This window comes from Berghia stephanieae, chromosome 9 (genome assembly GCF_034508935.2).
Source record: "Berghia stephanieae isolate SIO BIC M18660-M18661 chromosome 9, UCSD_Bste_1.3, whole genome shotgun sequence".
NCBI classification, from domain to species: domain Eukaryota; kingdom Metazoa; phylum Mollusca; class Gastropoda; order Nudibranchia; family Aeolidiidae; genus Berghia; species Berghia stephanieae.
The window spans coordinates 36,454,938-36,469,937 of NC_088368.1; the positions used below are offsets into that span (position 1 = coordinate 36,454,938).

At 39.6% G+C, this 15,000-nt stretch overlaps 2 protein-coding genes across 3 annotated transcripts in view; both read left to right on the forward strand.

The window, feature by feature from the left end:
• Positions 1 to 15,000, forward strand: part of LOC144980147 (pre-mRNA-splicing factor SYF1-like) — a 130,982-nt gene that overhangs the window by 4,355 nt on the left and 111,627 nt on the right. The gene's annotated exons all lie outside the window — the stretch shown is intronic.
• LOC144980148 (uncharacterized) overlaps positions 4,515 to 15,000 on the forward strand; it is a 45,650-nt gene continuing 35,164 nt past the window's right edge. For both annotated transcript variants that reach the window (XR_013646829.1, XM_078927710.1), the window contains exons 1-2: positions 4,515 to 4,576; positions 8,244 to 8,307. Coding sequence is in view for 1 of the 2 variants with exons in the window: in XM_078927710.1 (XP_078783836.1) it covers positions 4,553 to 4,576; positions 8,244 to 8,307 (88 nt within the window). In the remaining variant the exon portion in view is untranslated. The remainder of the gene's footprint in view (positions 4,577 to 8,243; positions 8,308 to 15,000) is intronic.

Below are 15,000 nucleotides of genomic sequence, written 5' to 3' on the forward strand. Positions count from 1 at the left end.
CAGCAACCCTCTTATATTAAGTAATATTAATCGAGACAAACTCCGTGCCAACAAATTTAATATGTCAAGTACCTCTTTATAAACTTCACTCTCCCTCTCTTCATTCTAATAGTACGCCTACTATAAAATTCCACTGTAAGTACACGAATATGTGTGAAATAATTGATTTTCACAAGGACACTAGCCCTGCATCTGTAAGTGGTTTATCAACGCACAACACATTACGAAATCAGTTTCAACGACTTTTTCTGTATCAGGGCAAACATAGCTTTTCATAAATATATTTGTGCTCTTGGGGTCCCGATAGCTCAGTTGGTAGAGCACTCGCTTCACATGCAAAGGGACAGTGATCGATCATCGGTGCAGTCGAGAGTTAGTTGTTTTTTTTTTCTGATTCCCCTGTCTACCTAGCAGTGAATGGGTAGCTGGGCCTGTTAGATCTGGCGGAAAGTACTTTGCGATAAACTGGCGTCCTATCCAAAGGATAGCAAGCAATTGCTATTGTCCGTTTCGCACTATAGATAGTGTGCGCTTGGCTAAGAAGCTATACGGAAATATAACAGACCAACACACAAAACTATGTGTAACTATAAACTTTTATAGTCTGGATATAACAATTAAGTGAGAATTACTCATAAACGTGGATAGCAAAAAAACAAAAACAAAACAAAAACAAACAAACAAACAAACAAACAAACAAACAAACAAAAAAACACAAAAAAAAACAAACAAACCAATAACAAAGACCCGATTGACGTCATCTTCGTTCTATCTATAGAAACCGGGATAAAGCGTAGCCATCGTTAACATAACGATGGCTAGGATAAACTCAGGCTCCATGGGCCTAATGGCTCTGAAGGACTACTTATATATATATATATATTATATATATATATATATATATATATATATATATATATATAATATATATATATACTAAATTAAACAAGTCTGCCCATGTCACGAATGTAACTAGATCCTGCAATCTTTATCTTAGATCTATTAGAAGGCTTATTGACATTAATACTACTAAACTTCTTGTTGTCTCTTTGATTTTTAGCCGCCTTGATTTTTGCAATAGCTTACTCTATGGTTGTGATAATAATGTCATGAATCGACTCCAAAAGATACAGAACAAAGCTGCTCGATTGGTAACGCTATCTAAAAAGCGCGAGCATATTACCCCGATTTGGAGGACCTACACTGGCTACCCATGTTTTCAATTGCTTAAGCAATTTGCTCCTGTTTACATCCAGGAACCTATCCACCTTTATAAACCCAGTCGAAATTTAAGATCTGCTAATTTAAATATCCTATGGGAACCCCCAAAATCGTTAGTTTTTCATGAGAAATCCTTTGACCATTTACAATATGAGTAAGAACGGAACCAAAATATTAGCACAAGAAAGAACAAGCCATGAAGGAATGGGATCTATTGGGCTGGTTGTTTTGGAGCATTGTCTCAGCGCAGACAGTACTTCTGTTTTAGTGGCGGGTTCAAATTCGTCGAATGCTACTCCGGCTCGAAGTGCATTAGTTTCAGTTACTTGTGCTTTCATTGACTCTTCTTTGTCCAACTTATTCCGAATACCTGATATTTTATCTCTAAAGTGTAGAGAGAAACTATTTGCGGTAGCAATAGGGTCCTCGAAATTATTGGAAGGCTAATCATGATCCTTAATCAGTTTGTTCAGGGTGGCGAACAGTTCACGTGGGTTTCGTTTGGCACTTGTTATCTTATTTTGAATGTATGTTTTTTTTACACGATAGAATCGATTAGTTCCATTGGTGTTTTAGTCCTAAATAGATTTGATTATGAATGTCTAATTTGGATCAACGCCAAATCGGCAGATCTGAGTTGATGTTTTAGTGTTTGTAACTCGTTGCAATACCACACGGTGTTTGGTCGAAAAGTAATTTCTTTCGGGACCAATGGGCACAGCTCATCGAACACAGTTTTCAATGAATTATCATATGTGTTTACAATTTCGTGAACATTATCACAACTCTTAACAGAGGCGAGTAAATCCAAAGACTTGATGGATTCTTGAAATGATTCTTTATTTAGTGATTTTGTTTTCCGGTATGTGTCGTTTTCTTGACGGCTGTTTTGCATTCAATTTTTAGATTTAAAGCAATCAGGTTATGATCTGAAATTGTGCAATCCAAAACGTCAACGTTGTCGATTATTTAGTTATCTTTCCTGGAAATTACTAAGTCTAAGATGTGCCCCGCCTTCTGAGTTCCGTCCTAAATTGTGACTATCTAGAATGTCCTTTAACTTCAAACATTTTGCATCCGTTAGATCGTCCATGTGAACATTGAAATCGCCCAGTATAAGAATTCCACCTCCTGGTTGTGTTAGTTTCTCACGCGAGAGTATCGATTTCATCATAGAATTGATTATGTGTGAGGTTATTCCTTGTGGATGGTGGAGGTCTATAAATTATAACAATATGGTACTTCTCATTCCTTTCCGAGGTTAAGGTCATATCTAGAGATTCGAAAGTATTGTAATTAGATTGGGTCTGGCTTTTCTGTAGTTTAACGGATTCTTTATGAATAACAAACATCCCTCCTCCTCGATCGGTTTTTCGATGCTGTGCTATAAAACTCGTCAATTCTTTCCTCCATTTCTATTTTTGTCTATCCTTTTCCTAAACGGTTCATTCGTCGTGTTTTGATTTTTTTAACACATGTGATGACAATAGTTCATAATAACATAATCGAAAAATAATAAGTGGGGGCAGCTGGTAAGTTGTATTATATTTGTTAAGGGACAACAGGAAGGTATGGTCGTATTGAATCGCCGCTGGCATTTCAAGTGCTGGTGACAACATTTAAAGGTAAAATCAATAACAATAGCGTTTTGAATGAGGGATAGCGGCACGTAGAAATCAGGGATAAAAATCGGCCTCTTGAAGAATAAAATCCATTGAAATACATAAACTGTTATCATCACAGGGTGCACTGAACACTAAAAATCACAACTGTATAAAAATTATAGTCCAATTGTTTGAAATTACGAATAAAAATCTGCAAATAATAGAGAATGACACAGAGGTGGTAATGGGCGCAGCCGTTCACTAGCGCTACACACTGCCAAAAAACTATAACTAACTGCACGATCTGCACAAACCTTAAAAATAATGTGAAGCTGTAAGTCTTAGAGGTTCTCGTGCCAGGCTATAAATTAACGATGGCTACGATTATACACACTTGTTCACATCGTTAATGATACAAAGCGAGGTTTCATAGCGGAAAAAGGTATACCCTTGTAAAAACAACAACAACAACAACAACAACAACAACAACAACAACAACAACAACAACAACAAAAGCTTTCAGATGTCCCAAGAATCGGATAACATAATATGTGGTGCAATGGTAACACCACGTCTGACCAGTAATCAGAGAGTCTGAGGTTCAATCCCCAGTGGGGACAGGCTGATTCTTGTTGGGGATCATTAACTCACTCAATCCTAGAGATTTTGCTACTGTTTTTTAAAATGGAAAAAAATGTATTTAAAATGAGCATTCTACATATATAGTTTTATTCAACTACCAATTAACATACAAAAACTAAAAACATTAGCTTTGATACTACGCCTATAATTTGTCTCAGAAAAATGAAATAAATAGGCATGGGGTAAAAGTATCCCGGGTAAACTACGGATATAGTCGGTATTAGGGTTGAGTGAGTTAATCTTTTACATTTCTTTCTGCTTTGTCTGGCACTGTTTCCTACACGCCTTTTCAATTTTTTTTTATCTTAGTGCCTGCTCTGTAATTTATAATTATAATTGACCTTTTTATATAGCGCAATATCCACTAAATGTTCTCAAAGCGCTTTACAAGGGGTTTCTGACTAACAGCAATGCGTAACATGTAGAACGAAACATGACGCCTGTTAGGCGATATTACAATTTTATTTCCGACAGAGACAACGCTGTTAACAGACAGGGACTCATTTTACACTTGAGTACGGCGAGAGAATGTGAGTAAAGAGAATTTTTTCCCCAAGGACTCAACTATGCGTCGAGCGAGGCTCGTACCCAGGACCTTCCGATCCGAAAGCGAGTTACTTTGTTACTTTGCTATAGTAAATAACAATGTGAAAGTGAACGTTAAAATTCAATTAGATATACGAAAACAGATTATTTTGACGTTTCGGGTAACCCCTTTATCAACAAAAAAACAGGATAAATGAAGAAAGTTGTTAACGACCTGGTACTCATTTTATACATGAGTACGTTGACAGAAAGTGATTAAAAATATTTTCCAAGGACTCAACAATGTTCGAACCCAGGACCTTCTGATCCTAAAGCGAGTGTCATACCACAAGACCACATAGCCGCAAATTACAACATTGGAACCAATGATAATTTGGGGTATCTAGGCTATTAAAGATGCATAAATAGCACACAAAACCCCTTTCTAACAAAAATAAAATAAAAATAAATTTTAAAAGTCAACAATTTCAACCAAAATTTTGATATTTATAAATTTCCCAGGTCATCCATACATCTAGGGAGAAAAGACAGCTCTCAGGATGGAACTCAAACTATTGGTGTTGGTAAGTCTCTCTCCTGAATCTATTATCAACAATATGATGATAAAGACAATGATGTTGGTTATGATGATGATTCCAATAATGATAATAATGATGATTATAGGAATAATAATAATAATAATAATAATAATAATAATAATAATAATAATAATAATAATAATAATAATAATAATAATAATAATAATAATAATAATAATAATATTAAGAAGAAGAAGAAGAAGAAGAAGAAGAAGAAGAAGAAGAAGAAGAAGAAGAATAACAATAATAATAATAATAATAATAATAATAATAATAATATAATACTAATAATAATAATAATAATAATAATAATAATAATAATAATAATAATAGTAATAAATAATAATAATAATAATAATAATAATAATAATAATAATAATAATAATAATAATAATAATAATAATAATAATAATAATAATAATAGTAATAATAATAATAATACAAATAGTAACCATCTCGATTACCATCATTTTAAAAATCATCATCATTATCATCATCATCACCATCATCATCATCATCATCATCATCATCATCATCATCATCATCATCATCATCATCATCATCATCATCATCATCATCATCATCACCATCATCACCATCATCATCATCATCATCATCATCATCATCATCATCATCATCATCATCATCATCATCGTTATTACTAATTCCACCATAAGCTAACACCGTCACTGACAATCCTCTCATTAGCATCACAATCCCCACCAAGGATCATTAGCGGCTAATAGGGAATGAGATTAGCGGAAGAGTAGCGTCCCTTGATTGGACATCACCTTACAGAGAGAACGTCAAAATGGTTTTGCGCATGCGTCTCTCTCGTCCTCGCTTTCGGTGAAGTGTCTCATGTCGCTTTTACCGGAAGCGAGGACGAGAGACGCATGCGCACAACCAAAATGACGTTCTCTCTAATTTCTTTTCCGCCGGCGACGTCCAATCAAGGGACACTACTCTTCTGCTAATCTCATTCCCTATACCAACAACACGCCACCACCTACACAACCACAATAACCACGGTAAACATCACAATACCTATTATTGAAAAAAAAATTGAGCTTTTCTATTGCGCAATATCCACTAAATGTGCTCAAAGCACCTTACAAAGGGTCCCTGACCAACAGCAACATTTAACATTTAAGACGGGACATGACGCCTGTTAGGCGATGCTATTTTTTTTCCGGACAGAGACAATGCTGTAAATGTCCAGGTACTCATTTTACACCTGAGTACCGTGAGAGAATGTGAGTAAAGAGTCTTTTCCAAGGACTCAACTATGCGCCGAGCGAGGCTCGAACCCAGGACCTTCCGATCCAAAAGCGAGTGTCATACCATTAGACCACATAGCTGCATAATATATATATATATATAATATATATAATATATATATATATATATATATATATATATATATATATATATTAAGATTTTGAGCCTTGTAGATTTTTTTAAAACGACAACAAACGTCTCAAAACAGATTATTTACTAAATATAATTTTAAAGTTGTAATTTGTTATCCAAACAAAAAAAGGTGATCTCAAACTAAGTGCATTGACAGTGTGCTCTTGGAATCTTCATCCGTTGCCTATTTGAACCAATTACCCTTTGTCTTCCCTTTTCTTGGGTACTGCAATTGTAACTCTAGAACTTTTACTATCCCATTTTCTTCCTTTTTACTGGCGCTGATATGACCTTCATGTGCTACAAGCTCCGTAAAACCGTTAAAAACAACAAAAAAAAAAACAAAAAAAAAACAAACAAACAAAAAAAAAAAAAAAAAAAACAAAAAAAACCCCGACATAATAACTATGTGTTTTGTATTACCTACAATCTTGCGTGTAAATAAATAAAATAAATTCCCTTTATTCATCCCCAAGCTGAAATTTGTTTTTAGGGTCTATCCTGAGAGAAGACTGGATTAACTCAGACATAAGCCGCAGTGCAGCGTCGCAAAATGACTTAGGGCGGGTAATCGAACTAGGTACCTTTTGGGTACGACTCAAAGACTGTACCGATGGGCCACAGTGTTGTGTAGCTCCTCGGAGCATTTCGCGGTTAAGTAATTATCATATTACATAACATTGCATATGCGCCAAAATAAATGCCATGATGTGATGATTATAACCAGGGTTGCCAGTTTGGCATTTTTAGTGCCAAATTGTCCAAATTTGGCACTTTTTGATTGTGGTTGGCAGGAAAGCAAATCGGTTGGCAAGTTGGCACTTTTTTTGGCTTTTTTTGGGACAGAGAAAATTAATATAATATTTATATATTTTTATTATACATAATTAGAAAGAAAGAGCATGTCAAATCTTACCTTTCAATTCCCAGTATTTGCATGTTCGTTTTGTGATTTCGTTCTCACATAAATTTTATTATTTGGCTACAACAAACACAAATCTGGCTTCAGCCTTTCCAGTTCCAATCTTAATACGATTCAATAGTCTGATGTCACGCCGTCTGGCAACGGCGGCCATATTGGTTCTAAACAAAGAAAATCATTCCTTTTTATTTTTCATGCTGGCTAGAACTTTTCTCATGGCTTGTGATCAGAATGTGTAAAAGTCAAAACATGATCAAATTTATGGGTTTTTTTCCCTCTGGATACGCTTTTATGCTCGCCGGAGAAATATTTCATACGGGCGTCAGCCATTGTTCCGATAGTTTAGAGCCAGTGTTGCTAAGTTACCATGCGTCATTAGGAAGGAAGTGACGTTACGACTATTGAATCCTATTCTTTGACAGGTTTTGAAACTGAAAGTGAAACTGTTAGGCCTAATTAATGTGGCTTCGAGTTTGATATTTCTTTGGTGTTTTATAAGTCATAGTGGTCACACCAGGTAAGCCAGCATTTTGTTTATTCTTGAATTTACACGTGTAATATTTCACTATTATGAGTACGTGTAACGAAAATCCCTATTTTGAAAGGTTTGGCAAGTTTTCGAAGCATTTGGCAAGTTTTTGTCACATATTTGACAAGTTGTCCTGAAAAAAACTGGCAACCCTGATTATAATAGTAAACAAGTGCTATTGTCACGTTTGGGCCAGCGTGGCTCAGCGGTACGGTTTTTGCTTCGTACCCGAAAGGTACCGAGTACGATCATCCGCCGATGCGTTGTGTGGCCTTGAGTAAGTCGCCTCGCCCTAGCTCAATTTGTGGCGCTGAACTGCGGCTAACGCCTGGGTTGTTCCTTTGACTAGACTATAGAGTCAAATTGTCCCTATGGGATAATAAAGAACATTTTCTCATCATCACTGAAAAAGACCCTAGAGTCAAATTTCCCCAATGGAATGAATATAAAGAAAATTTTCTCATCATTATTGGAATAGACCATAGAGTCAAATTTCCCCCATGGGATGAATAAAGGAAATTTTCTCATCATCATTGGAATAGACCATAGAGTCAAATTTCCCCTATGGGATGAATAAAGGAAATTTTCTCATCATCATCATCATCATTGGAAAAGACCCAAGAGTCAAATTTCCCCTATGGGATGAATAAAGGAAATTTTCTCATCATCATCATTGGAATAGACCCTAGAGTCAAAATTCCCCTATGGGATGTATTAAGGAAATTTTATTTTATTTTTTAAAAATGTATTTTATATGAATACGATTATCCCATATTCCCCACCCTCAGGTTTGCCTGACAGGCATCGTCAGCATCTCACTTCCGGTTACATCCACTACGTCAATGGCAGATGGTAAGCTATATGTGCCAGTGCGTGACATAATCAGTCGGAAGGTGGAAATTTTGGATTTGCATTTTTTTTTTCATTTTGTGTAAGAATATGCTCACCAGAGCATTTTAATCTCTGTTTGAAGTAAATCGGGTGATTTCTCATGAAGTTATGATCAGATATATGGGAAAGGTATCCCGCAACTTTTCTCAAATTTCATACTTTTTCAACTTTATCATCATCATCATTGCCTTTTTCACCCTGGGTCAGGGTATAGGCCACAGACAAACAGGTTCCATCCTTTTCTAGCTAACTTTTTTTTTATCTCATTCCAGGTCTTACCACTTCTCTGTATATCAGCTTCTTTAATTCTTCTCCATTTTTTCAACTTGACTAGCTGTAAAAAATATTTAGAAATGAAATTAAACTTTGATATTTCCCGAATATGTCCAAAAAGGGTTAATTTAATTATTTGTGACAAGAACTCATTTTTGATAAAAATTGAGCTTCTAACTAAACTTGCCAATATCGCAGTTCAGACCTTTTTCACCATCCGACTGATTATGTCATTCACTGTAACATATACAGGGTCTCCTAAATAGATGTATAGCCTACACATCCAAATCATTGTAAATATGGGATTTAATAAAATGCAATAATTATTTTTAAATGCAGTGAAAAAAAAAAACAACACTAAATTATATATATCTATATATTTTTTTTACATTTGTATAAGTTATAAATAGTTAAATTTAATTAAATTCCACGGTTACAATTATTCTTCATGTGTATACATTTTTTGGGACACCTTGTATTTATTGGTTCACATACAAATTATGGAGCAACCTTGTTAGATTGTTTTTATTATTTTTTTATTGTTGCCTTGGGTTTAATTGAGCTTAAATTGAGCTTCTATATAGCGCAATATCCATTAAATGTGCTGAAAGCGCTTTACAAGGGTTTCCTGGCCAAAAGCAACAGTTAACATGTAGGATGGTACATGACGCCTGTTAGGCGATATTACAACTTTTTTTGGACAGGGACAACGCTGTTAACGGCCAGGTACTCATTTTACACCTGAGTACGGTGAGAGAATGTGAGTAAAGGGCCTTTTTCAAGGACTCAACTATGCGCCGAGCGAGCCTTGAACCCATGACCTTCGATCCGAAAGCGAGTGTCATACCACTAGACCACATAGCCGTGCTCAAAACGCTTAAAAAGGGGTCCGTAGCCAACAACACCACATGTAGGACGAGACATGACGCCTGTTAGGCGATAGCAGGCCTACAATTTTATTTTACAACAGAGACAACGCTGTTAAATGTCGGGTACTCATTTTACATATGAGTACGCTGAGGGAATGTGAGTAAATAGCTTTCTCCAAGTAGCTTTCTCCATGCCCCGCTCAGAGTGGGACTTGAAACCTTGGCCTTCCGATCTTAAGACGAGTTTCATACCATAGGCAACATAGCCTTGACACTCCGTTTTTTTTATATTTTAGTTTAATGAATTTCCCATTAATTTCTTATATTCTAAAGGCTTTCATACCACTGGTTTATTTCGTTTGCCTTCTTTGTGATGACTGTCTGTCGTTCCCCTTTCATTCATAAAAAGAAGAAGATGAAGAACAACAAAATTATCTGATGCGGCTTTTTAGAAAATAGTTTGGTCATAATTAAAGCAATACAAAAATAGAAACAAGAGAAAGAACAGCAAAGGATTTGCCCATTTTTATAATTATCATTATTATCTCTTCTAAATTTAAAAAAATAAATAAATAAATCAAATTCCCTTTATTCATCCCATAGGGGAAATTTGTCTCTAGGGTCTATTCAAAGGGAAGACTGGAATAACCCAGGCGTCAGCCGCTGTGCAGCGCCGCAAATTGAGCTAGGGCGAGGTGACTTGCTCAAGGCCACACAGCGAAGCGGCGGGTGATCGAACTCCGTACCTTGCAGGTACGAAGCAAAGACCGTACCGCTGAGCCACGCTGCCCCCCCTATTCCTCCGTCCAATTCTCCTCCTCCTCCTCCTCCTCCTCCTCCTCCTCCTACTACTACTACTACTACTACTACTACTACTACTACTACTACTACTACTACTACTATTTCTGAGTACAGTGAAATAATGTGAGTAAAGAGTATTTTCCAAGGGATTCCAACTCGTAACCTTCCGATCCGAAAGCGATTGTCATACCACAAAAGTTTTCTTGCTGACAAAAAGCTGAATAATCCTGTCTTTATCTGTTGGCAGAGTGGTGTGTCTTTTTTACGAAACCCGCCGAAACCCGCCGAAACCCTGCGAAACCCGCCGAAACCCGCCGAAACCCGCCGAAACCCCCGAAACCCGCCGAAACCCTGCGAAACCCGCCGAAACCCGCCGAAACCCGACGAAACCCGACGAATCCCGACAAAGTTATGGGAAGTAGGTGGCTGTGGGGAGTGAACCTAGAACTCAGGGAAGTGTACACCATTGGGGAGTGAACCTGGGACTGGGTTTCGGCGAGTTTCGTAAAAAAGAACCAGTGCTTTTTTACGAAACCCGCCGAAACCCGCCGAAACCCGGCGAAACCCGACAATATCCAGCAAAGTTATAGGAAGTAGACAACTGTGGGGAGTGAACCCGAGACTCAGGGAAGTGTACACCAGTCGGGAGTGAACCTGAGACTAAGGTTATCGGCCGGTTTCGGCGGGTTTCGTAAAAAAGAATTAGTGCTTTATTACGAAACCCGCCGAAACCCGCCGAAACCCGGCGAAACCCGACAATATCCAGCAAAGTTATGGGAAGTAGACAACTGTGGGGAGTGAACCCGAGACTCAGGGAAGTGTACACTAGTTGGGAGTGAACCTGAGACTAAGGTTATCGGCCGGTTTCGGCGGGTTTCGTAAAAAAGAATTAGTGCTTTATTACGAAACCCGCCGAATCCCGCCGAAACCCGACAATATCCGGCAAAGTTATGGGAGTTTGGCAACAGTGGGGGGTTATCCTGGGAGTCAGGGAATTGCACACCAGTGGGGAGTTAACCTGGGACTGTGTAAAAAGGATATCAGTGGGAAATAAACCTGGGACTAAAGGGAGATGGATACCATTGAAAGTTGAAGCCGGATATGGGAGTTGAGTACCAGAGGAGAATGAACCTGACACTATAGAAGGTGGGCGCCAGTGGGGAGTGAACCTGGAACTCACGGAATTTCACACCAGTGGGGAGTTAACCTGGGACTGTGTAAAAAGGATATCAGTGGGAAATAAACCTGGGACTAAAGGGAGATGGATACCATTGAAAGTTGAAGCCGGATATGAGAGTTTGGTACCAGAGGAGAATGAACCTGACACTATAGGAAATGGGCGCCAGTGGGGAGTGAACCTGGGACTATGTAAACAGGATATCAGTGGGAAATAAACCTGGGACTAAAGGGAGGTGGATACCATTGGGAGTTGAAGCCGGATTTGGGAGTTGGGTACCAGAGGAGAGAGAAACCTGACACTATAGGAGGTGGGCGCCAGTGTGGAGTGAATCTGAGACTATGTAAAAAGGATATCAGTGGGAAATAAACCTGGGACTAAAGGGAGATGAATACCATTGAAAGTTGAAGCCGGATATGAGAGTTTGGTACCAGATGAGAATGAACCTGACACTATAGGAGGTGGGCGCCAGTGGGGAGTGAACCTGGGACTATGTAAACAGGATATCAGTGGGAAATAAACCTGGGACTAAAGGGAGATGAATACCATTGAAAGTTGAAGCCGGATATGAGAGTTTGGTACCAGAGGAGAATGAACCTGACACTATAGGAGGTGGGCGCCAGTGGGGAGTGAACCTGGGACTATGTAAACAGGATATAAGTGGAAATAAACCTGGGACTAAAGGGAGGTGGATACCATTGGGAGTTGAAGCCGGATTTGGGAGTTGGGTACCAGAGGAGAGAGAAACCTGACACTATAAGAGGTGGGCGCCAGTGGGGAGTGAACCTGGGACTATGTAAACAGGATATCAGTGGGAAATAAACCTGGGACTAAAGGGAGATGAATACCATTGAAAGTTGAAGCCGGATATGAGAGTTTGGTACCAGAGGAGAATGAACCTGACACTATAGGAGGTGGGCGCCAGTGGGGAGTGAACCTGGGACTATGTAAACAGGATATAAGTGGGAAATAAACCTGGGACTAAAGGGAGGTGGATACCATTGGGAGTTGAAGCCGGATTTGGGAGTTGGGTACCAGAGGAGAGAGAAACCTGACACTATAAGAGGTGGGCGCCAGTGGGGAGTGAACCTGGGACTATGTAAACAGGATATCAGTGGGAAATAAACCTGGGACTAAAGGGAGATGAATACCATTGAAAGTTGAAGCCGGATATGAGAGTTTGGTACCAGAGGAGAATGAACCTGACACTATAGGAGGTGGGCGCCAGTGGGGAGTGAACCTGGGACTATGTAAACAGGATATAAGTGGGAAATAAACCTTTGACTAAAGGGAGATGGATACCATTGAAAGTTGAAGTCGGATATGAGAGGAGAATGAACCTGACACTATAGGGGGTGGGCGCCAATGGGGAGTGAACCTGGGACTATGTAAACAGGATATCAGTGGGAAATAAACCTGGGACTAAAGGGAGATGAATACCATTGAAAGTTGAAGCCGGATATGAGAGTTTGGTACCAGAGGAGAATGAACCTGACACTATAGGAGTGGGCGCCAGTGGGGAGTGAACCTGGGACTATGTAAACAGGATATCAGTGGGAAATATAACCAGGGACTAAAGGGAGATGGATACCATTGAAAGTTGAAGTCGGATATGAGAGCTTGGTACCAGAGGAGAATGAACCTGACACTATAGGGGGTGGGCGCAAATGGGGAGTGAACCTGGGAATATGTATAAAGGATATCAGTAGAAATAAATCTGGGTCTAAAGGGGGACGGATACCATTGGGAGTTGAAGCCCGATTTATTTCCCACTGATATCCTTTTTTAGATATTCACAGGTTAACTCCCCACTGGTGTGCAATTCCCTGACTCCCAGGTTCACTCCCCACTGGCGCCCACCTTCTATAGTTCATTCTCATCTGGTACTCAACTCCCATATCCAGCTTCAACTTTCTATGGTATCCTTCTCCGTTTAATCCCAGGTTTATTTCCCACTTATATCCTGTTTACATAGTCCCAGGTTCACTCCCCACTCGCGCCCACCTCCTATAGTGTCAGCTTCATTCTCCTCTGGTACCAAACTTTCATATCCAGCTTCAACTTTCAATGGTATCCATCCCCCTTTAGTCCCAGGTTTATTTCCCACTGATATCCTTTTTACATAGTCCCGGTTAACTCCCCACTGGCGCCCATCTCCTATAGTGTCAGGTTCATTTTCTTCCGGTACCAAACTCTCATATCCGGCTTCAACTTTCAATGGTATTCATCTCCCTTTAGTCCCAGGTTTATTTCCCACTGATATACTGTTTACATAGTCCCAGGTTCACTCCCCACTGGCGCCCACCTTCTATAGTGTCAGGTTAATTCTCCTCTGGTACTAAACTTTCATAACCAGCTTCAACTTTCAATGGTATCCATCTCCCTTTAGTCCCAGGTTCATTTCCCACTGATATCCTGTTTACATAGTCCCAGGTTCACTCCCCACTGGCGCCCACCTCCTATAGTGTCAGGTTTCTCTCTCCTCTGGTACCGAACTCCCAAATCCGGCTTCAACTCCCAATGGTATCCATCTCCCTTTAGTCCCAGGTTAATTTCCCACTGATATCCTTTTTACATATTCCCAGGTTAAATCCCCACTGGTGTGCAATTCCCTGAATCCCAGGTTCACTCCCCACTGGCGCCCACCTTCTATAGTGTCAGGTTCATTCTCCTCTTGTACTCAACTCCCATATCCGGCTTCAACTTTCAGTGGTATCCATCTCCCTTTAATCCCAGGTTTATTTCCTACTGATATCCTGTTTACATAGTCACAGGTTCACTCCCCACTGGCGCCCACCCCCTATAGTGTCATGTTCATTCTCCTCTGGTACCAAGCTCTCATATCCGGCTTCAACTTTCAATTGTATCCATCTCCCTTTAGTCCCAGGTTTATTTCCCACTGATATCCTTTTTACATAGTCCCGGTTTCACTCCCCACTGGCGCCCACCTCCTATAGTGTCAGGTTCATTCATCTCTGGTACTCAACTCCCATATCTGGCTTCAACTTTCAATGGTATCCATCTCCCTTTAGTCCCAGGTTTATTTCCCACTGATATCCTTTTTACACAGTCCCAGGTTAACTCCCCACTGGTGTGCAATTCCCTGAGTCCCAGGTTCACTCCCCACTGGCGCCCACCTTCTATAGTGTCAGTTTCATTCTCCTCTGGTACTCAACTCCCATATCCGGCTTCAACTTTCAATGGTATCCATCTCCCTTTAGTCCCAGGTTTATTTCCCACTGATATCCTTTTTACACAGTCCCAGGTTAACTCCCCACTGGTGTGCAATTCCCTGACTCCCAGGATCACCCCCCACTGTTGCCAAACAGCCATAACTTTGCCGGATATTGTCGGGTTTCGGCGGGTTTCGGCGGGTTTCGGCGGGTTTCGTAATAAAGAACTAATTCTTTTTTACGAAACCCTCCGAAACCGGCCGATAACCTTAGTCTCAGGTTCACTCCCGACTGGTGTACACTTCCCTGAGTCTCGGGTTCACTCCCCACAGTTGTCTACTTCCCATAACTTTGCTGGATA